The sequence below is a fragment of the Nelumbo lutea genome, chromosome 2 (assembly GCF_056320005.1).
Source record: "Nelumbo lutea isolate HS-2025 chromosome 2, American lotus-T2T, whole genome shotgun sequence".
NCBI lineage: Eukaryota > Viridiplantae > Streptophyta > Magnoliopsida > Proteales > Nelumbonaceae > Nelumbo > Nelumbo lutea.
Window position 1 is genome coordinate 23,477,861 of NC_142685.1, and position 19,300 is coordinate 23,497,160.

At 42.5% G+C, this 19,300-nt stretch overlaps 1 protein-coding gene across 3 annotated transcripts; it reads right to left on the reverse strand.

Annotated features, from left to right (window-relative positions):
* Nucleotides 1–4,336: 4,336 nt before the first annotated feature.
* LOC148869207 (Alcohol dehydrogenase transcription factor Myb/SANT-like family protein) lies at nucleotides 4,337–13,236 on the reverse strand. 3 transcript variants are annotated; one of them, XM_088972996.1, is made up of 3 exons: nucleotides 12,850–13,236; nucleotides 11,266–12,761; nucleotides 4,337–4,704 (listed from the first exon to the last, which is right to left on the reverse strand). In XM_088972996.1, the coding sequence occupies exon 2, from the start codon at nucleotides 12,449–12,451 to the stop codon at nucleotides 11,267–11,269; it is 1,185 nt and encodes a 394-aa protein (XP_088829122.1). In that variant the 5' UTR covers nucleotides 12,452–12,761; nucleotides 12,850–13,236; the 3' UTR covers nucleotides 4,337–4,704; nucleotide 11,266. The 3 variants fall into 3 exon arrangements, with proteins under 3 accessions (XP_088829122.1, XP_088829120.1, XP_088829121.1); XM_088972994.1 differs by having other exon boundaries at nucleotides 4,337–4,707; XM_088972995.1 differs by having other exon boundaries at nucleotides 4,337–4,756.
* Nucleotides 13,237–19,300: the final 6,064 nt, after the last annotated feature.

Genomic DNA, 19,300 nt, shown 5'->3' on the forward strand with positions numbered 1-19,300 from the left:
CACTACCACCGCCGCTACAACATGCAGTAGCGGTGGTTCAGTGAGTAAAAATATTTAATATAAATTATTTTTATTAATTATTAATTATTTTTATTAAACATTAATTAATTTTTATTAAATTTACTTGTGTTATTTATTAATTATTAATTATTTTTATTAACTAGTAATTTTTAATTATTTCATTAATTTTTTTAAATTTTTTTAATTTTTTATTTATGTAAATTATAAATTATTTTAATATTTTTATAGTCATTAATTAATTTTTTTAATTTTAATCATTTCATTTATTAATTAGTAATTATTAATCTAATATTTTTTATTTGTATTGTTTCAATATTATTATGAGGTTAAAAATTATTTTTTATGAGATAGTGTAAATTGAACTCAACATTTATAAATAGTATGTTCTAAGGGTAAAATAGTAAAATCAATAAATTTCAGATGGTAAAACCGTAAAGGGTTGATCTAACACAAACAAACTTATGGATTTTTATCCTATACAAAGTAGAAAAGCATCTATACATTTTTTAGATTTTAAACAATTTTAATATCTTTTTAACTTTTCATATTTATAACGCCACCTTAATTAAAAGGTCGAATAATTGGGCCGGACTCTGATTACCCACCATCTCAACTAAAGAGTCCAGATCTATTCCTCACAAGCGGGCGCCTCACACTGTCCTTATAACGGCTGATTGTGTCACGCGTTTCCAGGTTCGCATGGGAGTAAAATACGAGCAGAGGAGGAACAAACTTTGTTAGCATGGACAAGCCCTTACTCCTCCAACCTAAGTTCGATGGTTTTGCATTTGGTGCCCAAAACATTCACCTCTGTGTCTGCTCTCTTTAGGTCAGGACTGAAGCCCTCCCTCTACCGGTTGCAATCTCCGATGGTCACCTGCGAGATGAGACTTTGGAAATGGTCGCCAGTGGGAGTATTCTACAGTTGAAAAAGAGAAACAAAAATCCCCAACAGGAGAGACAGATTTCTCAACAGCTTTTTGTTTTTGGGATTTTTGGAGAAATTTACTTGGGTTTGAATCGTCGTAATCAATTTGTTGGTGTTTATTCTCACTGGTGAGATTAATTCCCGTCGGAGAGATGAGAGGTTTGGGTCCTGACCTGAAAAAAAAAAAGAGGGTTTGGGTCCTTCATGAAGAGAGAAGAAACAGGGATGAGTGGTTTGGGCAGGAAAAGAAACAGGGATGAGAGGTTTTGAGCACCAAATGCAAAACTATCAAACTTAGGTTGGGAGAGTAATATCCATGCTAACAACGTTTGCAGCCCCCTCCGCTTGTGTTTTGTTCCCACATGGCCACATGAACCCAGAGATGTGTGGTGCAACCAACCATTGTGAGGATGGTGTGAGGCCCTTGTGAGGAGCAAACCCAAGCTTTCTGGCCTAAGCACATTGGATTCGGGATATGCTCCTCACAGGGTGCACCTCACAACTCTATCCCATCCTGAATTGGGAACATCTCCCCATCAATAATAACACAAAGTACAGGAGATGTTTCTCAATACAGGGTGAGATGGGGCTGTGAGGTCCATGTAAGGTGCCTTCTATGAGAAGTAGATCCGGACTTAGCACATTGACATAAGAAGTCACTGCTACGTCAACACCAAAAAGAGATATAAAGGAGGACTAGGACTCTAGGGGCACTATCCACGAAAGAAAGAATTGGGATCTGTTCCTCTTAGAATGCTCCTCATACCAAATTCACAGCAATATTCCACCGTGTATTGGAAACACCTCTCATGAACAATAACATACAAATATGGAGATGTTCCTGATGTGCAATTGTAACATGTATAGACTTTTATAGTTGTATCATTCAAAGATATGTAGACGGTACATGTACAAACGTTCCAACCACTGTTTTCAAAATTGGATCGGACCAGACCGGATGGTCGGACTAGAAAAACTGGGAACCGATCACCTGACCGGTTCCGTTTTCCTCCAAAACCGCTTTTTCTCTCAAAACCATTGATTTTGGTCAGCAAACCGCTGAACCAACCGGTTAACCATTTGAACCGTTTGAACGATTTTGACCGTTTTCCAATTTTTTAATTTTTTTAAGTTTTCTTATTTTTTGTCAGAATAGGCCAGTCGTTTGGGTCGAACGATTCGACCATTCGAACCGGTAACCGGACCCCTGACCCGTTCGATCACTGGTTTGATTTTAAAAACCATGGTTCTAACTATCCCTCTAGAACGAAGTTGAAATTTTTGTACTGTAATCATCATTACACGGATCTCTTATAGCTCAAAGGAGCTCACATTAGTGCCCGACAGGCACCCCACATGCACATCTCAGCATACATTGGGAACATCTCCCATACTTGTCATTGGTAGATGTTCCCCGTGATTAGCCAGTCAAAATGCTTAACCAAGACGTGGACATTGGCTGGCTTTAACAATACTCCAAAACTATTATGTTAAAAAACCAGCCGAAACCATTGACTCAATAGGTCCAACCAAAAAGAAAAAATCAATGAACCAACCCTAATTTCAGAAAACCAAGTTTTCTAAATTTTTTAAATATAATGCAAACTTCTAGTGACCATAATTTTGTTCAATTGGGGCAATTTTTTTTTATTTTGGTAAGCTTTCATGATTTATGATATTTTCTCTGATATTTTTATTAAAAAATCTTTTTTGCACTCAAATCCTACTTTTTTATATTAAAAAATTAAAACTAAAATAATATAATACATTATAGTAAAAAATTAAAGTTCATCTCCCATGAACTTCTTGACATAATTGCATGTAGATTAAAATACACATGCAATTATTTTTGAACAAAATGTTTATTTTCCAAATTTTCTCCTATTGTTAGCCCAAATCCTTTCCAATCTCTTTTCTGAAATTGATTTATTTCCCAAACTTTAAATCCCCCCCTCCCTCTCTCTCTCTCTCTCTTTGTAGGTTCTTTGACTTGTTTAAGGGAGGGGGACGGGCTACCCCCATTGTGTAGCCCCATGAATCAAAAAAAAAAAAAGGAGTTTGTATTGTTTTATTTTGTAAAAGCCAACCTCAATACTAACCGCATGGGTATTTCAAACATTTTTGTGTCTCTTTGTTAGAGGATTCTAACAAGGTCTATTTACAACTATGTCAGAAAGTTCAGGGGAGGCGATTGCAAGTACCAAACTTTAGGGGTTTCAATAATGGTCAGACATAGAAGAGGTTTCAACAATTTACCTTAGGAGTGAGTATGGATTGGTTTGGTTCGGTTCCATGGCAAAACCTAGAACCTACCCTATAGGGGAAGTTCAGTTTCAGTTAGGGCAAAGTCCATTCGAACAGCCTTTACTGCCTTGCATTGAGAATATCTCCATACTGATGTGCTTCATTTCAAGGGGAGATATTCCCAATGCAAGGTTGTGAAAGGCTATTAGATCGGTGTGGGCACAAGTTTGTCCTAATGGAAGTTGATCTCCTATAGGTGTCGGTTCCATGTTTTTGGAACCGGAACCTACCTTATGAAGGTCAGTTTTGGCTTTGGTGGTTCTAAGGTCAGTTCCAGGGTCTACCCATGGAACATGTTCTTTTTGTACTCTCCCCCTTAAAAAATAAAAATAAAACATGTCCTTTAAAAACTTAATTTGTATAGTTTAAAACTTATATTATCTTTATTGGTTAAATTGAGTAATTTAATATAAAGATTATCATAATATATTAATATATAGTTTAAGATTTGTCATTATAAGTTTACCAAATATTACTTTTTACAATATTTATTATACACATTTAATTAGAATGAAAACAAATGATATCAATGGTCAAGTAATACCATAACATTTGTAACCAAGGTTCAAAGTATTGGCCCATATTGGCCGATACGTATTGTTCCAGAGGTGGAGCCCTAAACCAACCCCCTGAACCAGTTGCGAAAAAGAAAAAAAAAAACATAACAAAAAACGATATCAATTCACCCAACACGCCCCTACCAATATTTTGAACCTTGTTTGTAACCATGATTGGGTTTAAATCTTCATATCCTTAAAATTTTTTAGGGGTTTATTTCAAGAAGGCTAATTCCACCAAGGCTGATTCATTAGATCGGTTTGAGTAGGGTGTAAATCCCTAGCCCCTAGAACCAACCTAGGTGGGGGTTGGTTTCAATAATTTCAATCTAGACCCTATCTTGTAACAGATCAGGCAAGGTTGGTTCAAGACCAGTTCAAAATCGGTTCTACTCGACTCTGGGTAGAACCTACCCATTTGCTCATCCCTAATTTACCCTATATATTACACCATCAATTGAACCTGAGACCAATAAACCCTCCCTTTTCCGGGTCAATGCCCCGTCCAATTCCGCAGACTCTTGAGTTAATCGCATCAGCAAGACAGCAACTCAACCATGAATAGCAAAAACATCACTTACATTGGAACAAGCCAAGATAAGTGAAGAGTATACAAATGTGAACAGCCAACATAAATAACAATGTAGGTTCATGGACCATCCATCATTCCAAAGCATAAAATTGCCCAAAGCATACAAATTTGTTTAGTACAAGGCTTCAAAGCCGATTACATTACATAAAACTGCTCAAAGCATCTGCACTGGAACTGCTTCGGTGCTCCCACTGCCTGCTTAAAGTTGATATTCTATCCATTTCGGCGTGTTGAGTCCAAAGATTTTTCTTTTGCAGAATTGGCTCTGGTTCAGGCATCATCTCTCTCGTTTCAACCAGTATCTACTAAACAAATTCACATGACATTCTGTTTAGCATGCGAGCAAATGTACTTCTGCAAAGGGTTATTAGAAACAACCAAAATCATATCCGTCCAACAGAAATGATCAGTCGCAATAATGATTACAATCAGCACTACCTTGGTAAATTTAGTAAAATAAAAATAATCAGCACCAAGGGATTAAATGACAAGATGAATATGTGGTGTGTAACATGTATCCAGGAAGGACCTTAAACCCAAGCACCCTATGCCGGTGAAAAGGCAGCCACAAATGTCTTCTATCACTCGCATGTCTTGGTTCTATAGATAAATTTATCACAAAAAAATGAAGCATTACAGCATTCTTGGTGGAACCTAGAATAAAGCTGTCTAAGACTTGGAACCCAATCACTCACCATTTAATCAGGGTAGCAGTTGTAACTAACCCTTGGGCATTAAGTCTAATGAAAGAAGTAACCTCAACTCCAGAATACGATGTCAAATCAAAGCTATGGCTCGAAAAAATTACTTCATAATATGGCTCTAAAAAATGCAATCCACCCATAAAGATATGGTCTGGGACCAAAGCCTCTATACTAACACAAAACTTTGACATGTCAGGCATTTCTCACTGACGAGCTCCCAAAAAGGATATGCAGATAAAACAATAATAAAAAAAACTAAATTCAGTCAAATTTTCAAAAGAGATATGAGAAAGAAACAAGAAACCGAACCGAGCATAGAACCAGAAAAGGGAGAAGTTCACGGGAACCAGGGTCGAACTGTGATGACATGCCATATGCATATATATTACAAGTCATATAAATACTATATAATAATATATGTTACAACTTTTAATATAATTAAATATAATGTATGGATGGCAAGTTCCTTAATTTTTAAAGCAAATAACTAGAGTTTAAGTCTCCTAACTTACATCTTCTTCAAACTACATACATAATAAAGCAATATATAGTTATATACAATAAAGAATCATTAATTAACACAAGAGGTGAGTGGACTAATGGTAATTAAGCAGTATATAATCTTAAATATGGTGTATGGATGGCAAGTTCCTTAATTTTTAAAGCAAATAACTAAGGTTCAAGTCTCTTAACTTACATTTTCTTCAAACTACATGCATAATAAAGTAATATATACAATAAAGATTCATTAATTAACACAAGTTAAAAGGTGGGTGGATCAAATGATAATTAAGCAATATATAAAAATAAGAGATCGTGGGTTCAAATCTTATTAAAAACATTTTAAATTTTCAATTGGTTAAAGACCCAGGTGGTAACATGAAATTGGGACTGGTTTTTCTGGTTCACCAATTTTTTGGTAAAAGCAATTATTGGGGCAAAACCAAACCAGCCAAGGTCTTAGGCCACGGTTCAATTGGTTTGACTGATGGATCAATTTTTTGGGCTAAGTACCTCGTCATTCGGTCTGCTTCCAAGTGGTCGATGACTCAGAGGCAGAAGTGGAGAACTTTGCTGGGTGAGGACCTGGATGTCGAGCTGACCAGGCCGAGCTGAGGGTAGGCTAGATGTCGAGTTGACTGGGTAGAGGTGCAGATTAGGTGTCGAGCTGACCAGAGGGCCAAGCTGCATTGATTATTGAGCTTCGTGGTTCTTTAGAGACCTGCAAGGAATCAATGTCAGAGGACCCGGGGTGACTAACCCAGCAAGGTCGCTCCGACGATTAAGTTAGTACTCTCATAGTAGATTGCGAGTTGAAAAATCACAAAGTATGAGAGCTAGAATGTGCTCACTTGCCCCCCCCCCCTATGCCATTGGGGTTGGTGCCTTTATATAGGGCATTGTTTGGCCTGTGCTTCACGCACCGCATCCGAGATTTCCGCAAGGTCGTCTAAGTGGTTCGAGATTCCCGGAGGCAACCACCATGCACGTTGACCACCCTCCGAAACGTTCAGTACGTGGGCCAACATCCAAGGATCATGGGAGTATTGGGATATGCATGCCGAATTTGTCAACAAGCACGTCTCGCAAGTCGCCACCTGGGCATCAATCAGGCCGACACACCTTCAAGGGAGGTCGCTCCTTGCATCGAGGTCACTTCGGCTAGTGATGAGGTGTTGCAGGCCGGCCCTAGACGAGGTGCTTCTAGCCGACCTGAATTGTGGTCGATGCCGCCAGTTCGGCGCCTATGCCAGGTCGCCAGTTCGGGACACCATCATCTTGGCTAAGTTGTTGCCTAAGTGGTTTCGAGTATCACCCAGTTGTTTCGAGATGCCACATGTCACAATGTCATTGGAGGGCCAAATCCGCCCTCATCAATTGCCCCCCACTCCCGAGCTGAAAGTAACTCGGCAAAGGGAGTAGATTGCTTCTTTTGGCCTGAAATGACTAATTCGATGAGCTCGTAAGCGTCGATCCAATTTGCTTCTCAGGTCGGAAGAGTCCAAGTATTTGTAGCCTTGTGCAAGACCTCGCCATCTTTATTTTCGGGGCACGAGAGCAAATTCATCTGCTTGAGGAGAGGTGGAGCAGGTACCCCGAGGACATCTACCTTATTAGGGATGTTACCATCAAGAGGTTTTGCGATTCGACTAAGTATCTCAAGAGTGAAGCTCATCATACTGTCCTTAAGGGGGTTTTGTGTGACTGCTCTATCAGGTCACTCCACCTAGGTAGACTTCGACGCAGTGTCCTTCGAACTGGCCCTAGCTAGTGAGTTTGATGCAGAGCCTTTGTTTTCTCGTGTTGAATGCGAATTGCTTTATATTTCGCCCATGCAAAAGAGGCGACTGGATCCCACGTGGTGCCGAGGTCTTTTATCAGTTCAATACTTTAACCCTTAGGCTTTGGGAGCGATTCGCAGTCCACTCTCCTTGAGTTTGCCCATGCGAAGAGGCGACTGGGTCTTATGCGGTGCCAAGGTCTTTTATCAATTCGGCACTTTAGCCCTTAGGTTCTGGGAGCGACTCGTAGTCCACTCTCCTTGATTTTGCCCATGCCGAAGAGGCAACTGGGTCTTATGTGGTGCCGAAGTCTTTTATCAGTTCGACACTTTAGAGCTACGACTACGCTGCATCAGCTTTGTTAGTGACGTCAGTCACTCATTCCTACAAGAGGCTACGGGGAGCTCGACCTATGAGGGCAGCACTACTGACTTTAGGTCACCAGCTCGCACAGGAGCCTTGGAAGGCTTGACCGGTAGGGGCGTCCGTGCAGTCCGCTGGCCGCCAACTCCCACGGAAGCCACAAAGAGCTCATCTTGTGGAGGGTACTTCGCAAAGAGGACTGGTGAGGCTTTATTTGAGTTGAAATAAAGTCGACAAAGCTGCTAAGTCTGTTGGCCATCAACTTCCTGCTTAGTCTTTGAGTTCATAAAAAATGGAAACTAGAAAGTGAGAGCTTTAGTTTCTAAAAGGTGAGAACTTAGCTTTCTGGAAGAAGAGGACTTAGCCTTTCAAAAGATGAGAACTTAGCTTCTTGTAGTGTTTCCCACAGACGGCGCCAATTGATAGATCAATTTTTTGGGCTAAGTACCTCGCCATTTGGTCTACTTCCAAGTGGTCGATGACTCAGAGGCCGAAGTGGAGAATTTTGTTGGGTGAGGACCTGGATGCCGAGTTGACCAGGCCAAGCTGGGAGTGGACTAGGTGCCGAACTGGGGGCAAGATAGGTGTCGAGCTTACTAGGTAGAGCTACAGATTAGGTGTCGCGATGCATATTAGGTGCCAAGCTGACCAGAGGGCCGAGCTGCATTGATTGTTGAGCTTCGTAGTTCTTTAGAGACCTGCAAGGAATCAATGTTAGAGGACCCGGGGTGACTAACCCGGCGATGTCGCTCCGATGATTAAGTTAGTACTCTCATAGTAGATTGCAAGCTGAAAAATCACAAAGTATGAGAGCTAGAATGTGCTTACTTACCCCCCCTATGCCATTGGGGTTGGTGCCTTTATATAGACATTGTTTGGCATGGGCTTCACGCACCGCATCCAAGATTTCTGCAAGGTCGTATAAGTGGTTCGAGATTCCTGGAGGCAACCGCCATGCACGTTGACCACCCTCCAAAATGTTCGGTACGTGGGCCACCTTCCAAGGATCGTGGGAGTGTTGGGATATGCATGTCGAATTTGTTAGCGAGGACGTCTTGCGGGTTGCCACCTGGACCTCAATCAGGCCGGCACACCCTCAAGGGAGGTTGCTCATTGCGTCGATGTCACTTTGGCTAGTGATGAGGTGTTGTAGGCCGACCCTGAACGAGGTGCTTCTAGCCGACCTGAATTGTGGTCGAGGTCGCCAGTTCGGCCCCTATGCCAGGTCGCCAGGTCGGCACCTATACTAGGTCGCCAGGTCGGCGCCTGTGCCAGGTCGCTAGGTCAGCGCCTGTGCCAGGTCACCAGTTCGGGGCACCATCATCTTGGCTAAGTTGTTGCCTAAATGGTTCCGGGTATCACCCAATTGTTCCGAGATGCCACGTATCACAATGTCATTGGAGGGTCAAATCCGCCAAATCAGGCTGGCAAAATATAAAAATTTCCGTGGATTAAATGATAATTAAGCAATATATAAAAATAAGAGGTCGTGGGTTCAAATCTCATTAAACACATTTTAAAATTTCAAATGGTTAAAGACCTAGGTGGTTCCATGAAATTGGGACTAGTTTTCTGGTTCACTAGTTTTCTGGTTTTCTGGTTCACCAGTTTTTTGGTAAAAGCAGTTATTGGGGCAAAACCAAACCGACCAAGGTCCCAAGCCACGGTTCAACTGGTCTGACCATCTAGTCCAACTGGTTTTCTAAACATTGGTTCAGAGCCATTTCCAAACATGAGAGCATTAGGAGAATAACATTGTGTAAATACTCATAATTGCTGACCTCCTTCCGTTTAATCTAAAATACAATGTAATATCCCCCTACAGAGAAAACAAAAGAAAAGAAAAAAAAAAAAAAAGACAAGCGGCTATAATGGGAGAATCAAGTAATAATATCACAAAAAGAAGCTTAATTTGAAGTATGGTATGCTTCTTAGTATGAGGCACATGAGCCAAGAACTCAAGTGTCCAGCATGTCAACCTCTAGAAATCAAAGCAATGGAACATTGCCATAAGTAAATACTATATTATATATTGCCTAAAAATACTGCAATGAAACCTTAATAGATCTATTCTTTCCTATAAAACCTTGTCTAACTAAGACTTGCTAAGTGCCAAATTTCCTACTAACTTGAATTGAGCTTCATCAGCATATTTACAAGAAGTGTCAAGTTTGGCATAATATCCACAAGTGTAAACATTGTTCCACCCATTGCCATAAGTAAATATTATATTATATATTCCTAAAAATTCTGCAATGAAACCTTATTGGATCTATTCTTTCCTATAAAACCTTGTCTAACTAAGACTTGCTAAGTGCCAAATTTCCTACTAACTTGAATTGAGCTTCATCAGCATGTTTACAAAAAGTGTCATGCCAAGTGTCAAGTTTGGCACAGTATCCACAAGTGCAAACATTGTTCCACCCACTAGTTTTGATGTGTCCTGGTAAAACTAATCACCATATATCCAAGAGAAGCCAACAGCAGAGTTAAAAAGGAAAGGTGCAACCGGACACATCTACTACAAATAGAAGCACAGCATACTCTTGATCAAAGATATGGTAACCAAACACCAAGGTAAACAAAAAATGGAGTTCAAGCATAGAATATCACAGAGCAAATGAACAAAGGCAAGTTCCAGAAGAACAGAATAGACCAGTCTCCCATAACACAAATACAAATATAGCACATCTCTTTTTTTGTGCCAATCCACCTCGATATGCTTGAGCCAAGAGTTGTTTTTGTACCAAATTGACATTCCATCAAACTCCCAGTAACAATATTTATCTTTGTTAATATAAAGATTAGCCTCTAACATGCTTTGAGGAAAAATGTTACATCCTTTAGTAGGTTAATGGATGAAGAAAGGTTCATGCTTGGGGCATTATAAGTCTCTGTTATCATATCTGTTTGATGCAACTTATTCATTCTCTGCCATTCCAAAGTGAACCAGACTCTTCATCCCATGTATCTAATAGATGGAGGGGAAATAAGTAGGAAAAGAAATGAACCAATGTTCAATTTACGAGTTTTGATCAGGAGTGTTCAGATGGTTCACAGAGATAGGAATAAGACATAGAGGACCTTGTCCATTGTACATAGATATTGATCCCTGAAAATACTTGGACAAAAACTGCCACCGCTACATTTAGAGTCTGCAGCATAAATAGTCCATAGTTGTGTAAAAGAAATTATTCCCCAAACAAGGGCCAAATGCATAGAAAGAACTACACAAGGAAAGGTACCACCAAACAAATGGTGGATAGATTTGTATTATAAATGATGAGGAAGAAGACAAGCACTCAAAGTAAGGGAATTTTTCTTCTATTTCCTAGGATACCTAATAACATTTTTAGATATTGTAATTTCAAACAGATCTGGATCCATTATGAAGAACCAAAGGAGAACAATAGAGTTGCTAATATACAACAATGCAAGCAATTCAACATGTGAAACAAGATCATTGAGATTAAAAATTGAGAGGAAAGAAAACAAACAGTTGAAAAGAACATACATCACCCACTAATGTTCTCAGTAGAGACATCAATGTCATCTTCATCGTCATCATCACGATCACCCTGCCGTATTTTTGCAATCTCAGCCTGTGCCCTCTCTAAGATCTGCCTCTTCTGCAATTCCAAATCTCTATGGAATTCCATCCTCATTTTTTCCAATTCTAGCATCTGCTGCCTCTTACTATTCTCAATCTTCTCATAAATCTCCCCAAATTTCTGAATAGAATCAGCAAGCAACCTAAAGGAAGAACTTCCTCCAGTATCATCTCCAAATCTTGGTCTATTAGGTGGAAGGCCATCTGAATCATCCTCGTCACCCTCTGATGATTCTGAATTCCCAGGGCTGTCCCTCATCTCATCCAACCCATTGGCACGATTCAGATAAACTCTGGGGTTCATAAAGACATACTCACCTGAATCCAGTCCACATGACAATCCAGGTTGACGTGCTGATGATGTCATGAGCATATCCATTTTCTTAAAATAAACCCATTTACTGGTTGTATTACCGGTCTCAGCTAACTTCATCTTCTCCTTTTTGTATTTCTTCTTCAATGTATCCAAACGATTGCGACATTGAGTATCTGTCCTAATTGTATTTGACTCTTCAGAGACCTTATTTGCAACTTCATGCCATTCATCAGATCGAAGACTCTTTCTTCCAAGCTGAAGAAATCGATCACCCCAAGCATCTAGTAAAACAAAGGTCGCATGTTCTGTCCAATCAGCTGGGGAATTCCGGCCACCAAAGGATGGTTTTGGAGCAGCAGCAGCAGCAGATGGCGCTGCTATCCTGGGGGCAAACTCATAACCCAAATTCTTAAGTTTTCGCTTCTTTCTGTGCCTCTCAGATTCTTCGTCGACCTCAATCCTCCTACGATAACTGCCACCATCATCATCGTCCTCGTCATCGTCATCTTCCTCCTCTTCATCTTCATCTTCTTCTGCCTCTTCCGTAACCCGCTGCACACCTGCTTCTTCCTCTTCCTCCTCTTCCTCCTCTTCTTCCTCTTCCTCCTCTTCTTCTTCCTCCTCGTCTTCATCACCATATTCATTACCAACAGTCTGTGGATAAGAGGCGTTTCGCACCGGGAGTTTCGGGCGGTGCGAAGAACCGTAGCTCTGATGATGATTTCCAGGATAAGGATTTGGAGGATACCTCGCATCGTCCTCTGTGTCGTCCATTTCCACAAAATTGAGGACCAATAACAACAACCAAGAAAGCCCAAAACAAATTATTTTCCGCTCTCAGCAACCATAATTTATTGTCTTCAAGAACTTATTGCTCCTTTCTGCTGAGTCAAAAAAGAAGAAACAAACTATCAGAGGGCCCTAATTCTTTATCCTAAAGATCCCATCTTTCTGGCCTTCCAGAACCCTAACTCTCCGTAAATGCAAACCAAACACAGAAACCAACCCAAAGATCGTTGCCTTTTGCTTTCAAGAAGTCAAATTTCTAGTTTTGACTTTTGAAGAACCCTAATTTATTTATTATCTGCAGGGTTAAAGATAATATCAATAAGAATTGGAAGAAATAAAAAAAAAAAAAAGAGGAAAAAGAAATCGTTTAGAGAAACCCTAACCTGTTCGGTTGCTTGTTATTTGTAACAGGGCACTCATTTGGACTACTTCTAGGGTTTTGGTGATGGCAATAAGAGAGAATAGGAGAGCCGCTAGCTTGGCTCATCTGGGGAGAAGATGAGTCGAGATGAAAAAGAAGGGTCATGTGCTAAAATACGCAGCGTACGTAATTAGAAAGCTTGATGTTCTTGTCCGATCACGATCGATGCCCAGTTTGGCTCCGCCAATGCTATTCGTATGTGGGACACGGTGTCGGCTTGGTGGAGGACGCACCAAAACAGAAAATTGGGGAATTTTATTCTAACTTAATGGGAGTTGGGAGATGCCTTAACTCTTGGACTCTTCCACTCAACTTGCTGATTTGGAAATTCTTTCAATTCGTGAGTCACCCCTTTTGTTGGAAAAGATTATGGGAAATTGTCTAAAACTTATGATGAATTTTCAGAATTTCTCTTAAATTCATCACAACTTTTTAAAATGTTTAAAACTCACTATGACATGAATTTTCGTGAGTCACCCCTTTAGTGATATAAAATAAAACTCACTATGTCATGAATTTTCGTGAGTCACCCCTTTAGTGATATAGTGCAATCCGACTGCTTCCAACTGGACTTGATTTGGCTATCAGCAACGACGGGAACTGAGGAACCTACAAGAGATGAATCAAAGAACTTGGGGTAGCTTACCCGGTGAGGTCACTCCGATGGTTAAGTTAGCACTTAGTAGTGAGCTTGAAGATGATAATAGATTGTGAGAGAGCTAGAGAACATAGATTACTCCTTTTTTCGCCCCTAGGGGGTGAGGTCTTTATATATTGGAGTCCTCACGGGTTTGGTGGAGTAGTTCTTGGATCTCCATTGTGATATGATCCGTTTCCGTGTTAGGTGGGGATAACGCCACCAACCGTTAAGGTTGCCCATTTCCGCTTGAATCGGGGAGTGGGTGAGCTAATATAGCTGTTACAAGGCACAATCCCATAAGACACGGAGTACGGTGAAGAGATCTCCGGGGTTGCCATGCGGTGGTTGGTCAGCATTGCTTGAGTTCGTGCTCAATAGATCCGGCCTGATATGAATGTCGAAGTGCCTTGGGACCGAGGTGGTCCTGATGTAACCTTGCACCGAGGCATACCCGTCCTGAGGTAGACTTGTCCTGAGGTGGACTTGTCCCGAGGTGGTCTGGTTATCCGAGTTCGATCCGTTGCGAACTTGGCATGTCAGAGTGAGTTGTCCCCTATTACTAGGTCGGGACAAATTACCCTTCATCAATTGCCCCCCCCCTCCCCGAGCCAAGGGTCCTAACCCGGTGCGGGGAGTTAATGACAAGCCAAGTGGATTTAGTCCGAGGTCTGGGCAGCTAGTCAGATGATTCACGAGTCGGACTTGTTCGACCACCCAGCTCAACCAGGAAAACCCAGGTCGCATCTGGCCTATGCGTAGACGTCACACGATGTATAAACTCCGAGGACGTAAAAAAATGCACTAAATTGATTTTATCCTCGGGGGTCATGCAGCCGATTTTCCTAGGAGTCGTTGGATCGCTTCGATCTCGATCGTTAGTTCTCAGACATAGCGGCTATAAATAGGGTGTTACATGATTCATTACCCATTAAGGTTAGTTTATGATGTAACCGCTTTTGGATGCATCTAACATAACATAGGTGTGAAAGATGGAGAATTGTATTGGAAGCACCGGTGGAAACAGAATACTACTCCTCCCCATGTGAAGCTCTTTATTTGGAGGGTGTTACATGATTCATTACCCATTAAGGTTAGTTTATGATGTAACCGCTTTCGGTCACGTACTAATGTTTTGTGATAAAATTTTTTGGTTTAGTACCTTGTTATTTGATCCGGTGGTGGCGTGCCTTAGTGATGAGCTACTTGGTGGTGAACTACCTACTGGCGAACTGCTTGGTGGAGAATTGCCTGGGGGCAAACTGCCCGGTGGCGAACTGTTTGGTGGCGAGCTCCCTGGTGGCGAACTGCCTGGTGGCGAATTGCTTGGTGGTGAACTGCCTGGTGGCGAACTGCCTGGTGGTGAACTGCCCGGTGGCGAACTGCTCGGTGGTGAACTGCCTGGTGGGGAACTGCTCAGTGGCAAACTGCCTAGTGGCGAGCTGCTCGGTGGCAAACTGCCTGGCGGAGAGCTACCTAGTGGCGAACTCCCTACTAGGCGGCCGATGACTTAGAGAATGGTGGAGCTCCCTGGTGCGGCACAATCCGACTGCCCTCAGCATGAGGTGGTCTTCTTTCCTTTGTAGGCAGTGGGAGCTGAGGGACCTGCGAGAACTCCATCTTTTCCTCCTCTTTGTAGGTGGCGGGAGCTGAGGGACCTGCGAGAACTCCATCTTTTCCTCCTCTTTGTAGGCGACGGGAGCTGAGGGACCTACGAGAACTGAATCAGAGGTCCTGAGGGTATTTTCCCGACGGGGGCTCTCCGACGCTTAAGTTAGCACTCTTATTGTAGAGAGCTTTGAAGATAATATGAGAGAACTAGAGAGCAGGGGTTACTTCCCTTTTTTCATCCTCCTCCCCTTTGGGGGTGAGGTCTTTATATACCGGAGTTCTCGCGGGTTAGGTGGGTGAAAAGCCTCCAAACGGTAAGACTCGTCGCGTCCTGTCAGAACCGGGGTACGGTGGTGAACTCCTCGAGGTCGTCAGGTTGGCGCATGTGTCAGTCGGCGGGTCAGTGTCTAGGCCAGGTTTGTCGGCGGGCGCCTTATGAGCGGCTTGGCCAGATCATGTGCTAGGTTGGTCCATGTCGGCCAGGTCGTGCAGGCTGCGTGCCAGGCAGCGCGCAGTTCGGGCAGGCCGTGCGTAGTTCGCGCAGGCCGCGCGCAGGTCGCGCAGGCGCGCGTCAGGCCGTGCATAGGTCGCGCCAGGCCGGCCAGACTGGTGCCCGGGTGGGTCACCAACTTCGTAAGTTTGTTGGCTGGATGTTTACCTACTTGTCCCGAGGTGCCACGTGTCACAATTTCACTGGAGGGTCAAATCTGCCTTCATCAGCTTAGCTAAGCATCGGGTTGTAAATGAGATAGAGTGCCCTCTTTGTGGTGATTATGAGGAGAGCTTGGAACATGTTCTGATCTCCTGCCCAGCTGTCTTGCCAATCTGGTTTGGCTCCACCATAAGTTTGCGTATGGACTGTAACTCGAGCAAAAGTATAGCGCAGAGGTTATCTGATTGGTGGAAATTGGATCGAACTCAACAAGGACGACATGTCCTTTTGAATGCTGTTGTGTTGATGTGGTTTATATGGTGGCATCAAAATAAGAAGGTGTTTGAACATCAACATTTCAATCCCCAGTCGGTTCTCATCAGAGCGCAAGCCTATACCATCTCCATTCTTCAGTCAAGTAGAAGATCACCTCCCCATTGAATGAGAGGCAGCTGACTGATAATGTCTCAAGTCGATGGATTAAACCTCCCCAGAACTGCATAAAAATTAATGTAAATGGAGCTACGAGCACTAAGGCTGCTGGTGTTGGTATTGTGCTCCGTGACCACAATGGTTCTCACTTGTTTTCACGAGCAATTCCCTTGCAGCCATGCACATCACTTGAAGCGGAAGCTTTGGCTTTCCTCCATGGACTGGAATTCGCAATGGAATTAAATCTTCACCATGTGGTTATAGAAGGCGATGCTTCAGTTATAGTTTAGCTTCTGTTGGTGGAATCAGTACAACCACTGTGGCAAATCAGCTCTATAATTGCTGACTGCAGAAGCTATGTTTCACGCCTTCCAACTATCTCGGTATCTTTAGTTAGGAGGACTGCTAACAAAGTGGCCCATTGCTTAGCACGTTGGGCTTTATCTTGTAATAGGCCACGTACTTGGTCTCTGTCCTGAAGTGGCTACCCCTTTTGTATCCTCTGATATTACTGATTCGAGATAATTGAATTGTTATGCTTTTGCCTAAAAAAAAAACCTGAGAAGGCAGCTGAAATGCCAATGGCGTCCACACGTTTGATCAAAATCCCAAATGTCCCCATCTTGTATATATTAGGGTGTAAGTCCGTAACTCGCTAGATAGATGATGAATAAAATACACAGACAACACTTTTGGGCTGCCACTGCCACAGAAGCAGAGAAGCTGCGAGTGGAAAATGTGGCAAGCTCATCTCAACTGTAAAATATGAGAGTTCACATCAGCCCTGGCTCCCCACAATGTCTCACAACACATCTCGGGAAATGTTCCCAATACAAGACTGAGATGTACCGTGGGACAGTGTGGGGCGCCCCCTTGTGGGGGCTGATGTGAACTCAAAACATGAAGGTCATTTGGGAGAGCTCGTGATACTTGGAGCCTTTGAATACAGCCCGTGAGCTAACCTCCTTCTCTTGCAACTGTTTGTTCTCGAAACTCAAAAGCCTAACCCACTCGCAGTCGAACCCCCTTAACAATATTCTTGCATTATTATTCATTGGTTAAGTGTAAAAGGAAAAAAAAACATAAATCCCTTCAACTGAAAGTGCCCAACTTCACGGGTTATACAGTTATTGGAACATTCAATGAATGTTGTCTTGGGGATCAGCTGCGATCTTGGATTGGCATAAGTGGTTGACTAGCAAAAGACTGCTAATCCGAGGGTTCAATAACTCGTGGCCTCATGAGGGATCCATCTAATTGATCCATTCATATAAATGTTTCAAACAGCCAATTAATCAACCAAAAAATTGGTTCAGGATTAATTATTCTAGTGATGATAATACCTAATAATCCATCCATTCATGCCCAGATCCAAATTTTATTGATTGAATGACCCTTTAGTTCATCAATTCTCATTCATGTCCATGAATTCTCTGACTCTTCCCAAATTTAATAAAGAGAAAGCCAATCACGGCGGCTATGAATGCAGGTGAACTGTCACGTAGAACATGAGCATGCAGGTGATCAGGCTGGAAGAATGTTGGAAAGGAGTCGGGATCTGTTGATGACAACACATTGCTGATTACGTTCACTCAGCCACATATATGGAACATCAGTTGTGTTGTGGTCACTGATATTTTCAATGCACGGTTGGATGAGCGTGGCCAGCAACGTATTGTGGTCTGCATATCCGAACTTGTTGGAAAGGTGGGGTAATTGCAGACGAAAATATAAAGATAAAATAGTAAAATAGGGCGGTAGCTAGCTGTTCTATATAAATCAATAGGGGAGTCTATCAGGGTCTCATCTGACATCTTTTCGGTAACGATGGAGTTAATTGTAGAGGGTAAGCGGTTTTGGCTGGTATTGTGGGTGGTTCTGCAGTGTATACTCGGCGGTACTCAATGTAAAAGTTTGGAGGAGAAAATCGACGCTAAAATCAAGAAACCAGCGGGGTTGCCATTTGAAGGAACTATGAATTGGGTTGAAGGTAGTGGAGTGGGTGGTGGTGGGTGGAATGGGTTGAATTTCGAACATTTGCTCAGTGCCGCCGGTAAGGGTAGGGATTCAACCTTTGGCGCTAGAAAACTTGGGACCATTTTAAGAAAACCTGACTGCATAGGAAAAGGTGGTGGTGGTAATGGCGGAAAAGGTCACGAGAAAAAAGGAAGAAAGTATACTGGTGGTGGTGGGGTGGGAATTGGTTTTGGTGGTAGTGGCGGTGGTGGCATTGGTGGGGGTGGTGGTGCTGGAGGGAGTATTGGCGGAGGAATTGGTGGAGGTGGTGGCGCCGGAGGGGGTTTCGGAGGAATTGGTGGAGGTGGTGGTGCTGGAGGGGGTATTGGCGGAGGAATAGGTGGAGTTGGTGGCGCTGGAGGAGGTATTGGCGGAGGAATTGGTGGAGGTGGAGGAATCGGGGGAGGTATTGGCAAAGGAATTGGTGGGGGAATAGGTGCTGGTGGAGGAATTGGTGTTGGGATTGGTGTTGGTGGTGGAATTGGTATTGGCATTGGAGGCAGTGGTGGAGGTGGTGGAGGAGGAGCAGGTGGTGGCATCGGAAGAGGAGGTGCAGGAGGTGGTGGAGGCATTGGTGGAGGAGTGGGAGTAGGTGGTCCAAGAGGTGGAGGAATTAGTGTAGGTGTTGAAACTGGTGGAAGTGGAGGTAGTGGCAGTGGCAGTGGCGGCAGCGGCGGTGGAACGAGTGGAGCAATCTTGAGTGGAGAGACCAAGAAACCTTAAGACTTGCAATGCTAGTAATAGTCATGAAGTAACAAACATCTTCTTGGATTTGCTTTTCTTTCATTCATCAAATGCATTAAATCCACGTTAACTTATGTAATCTCTCTATTTGTGCCCTTTGTACCTTTCTAAACACCAAAGTTGTTTGTAAAGCACTGTGTGAAAATGTTATCTTTGGTTGGTTCATTCTAAATTGTTTGTACACTTTTATCATTCTTGTAAGCCATCTCATTTCAATAATCAATGGCAATTATTCTCAAACGGTTATCTTTTGATTGTTGCGTTTCGATTAGACGTGACAAAAAGTTGACCCAACCCCAAAAAATAGGGTTAGGGTCTCAT

Excerpts from the sequence above, each read along its gene's own strand:
- LOC148869207 (XM_088972996.1), bottom strand. The coding sequence starts at position 12,451 with ATGGACGACACAGAGGACGATGCGAGGTATCCTCCAAATCCTTATCCT.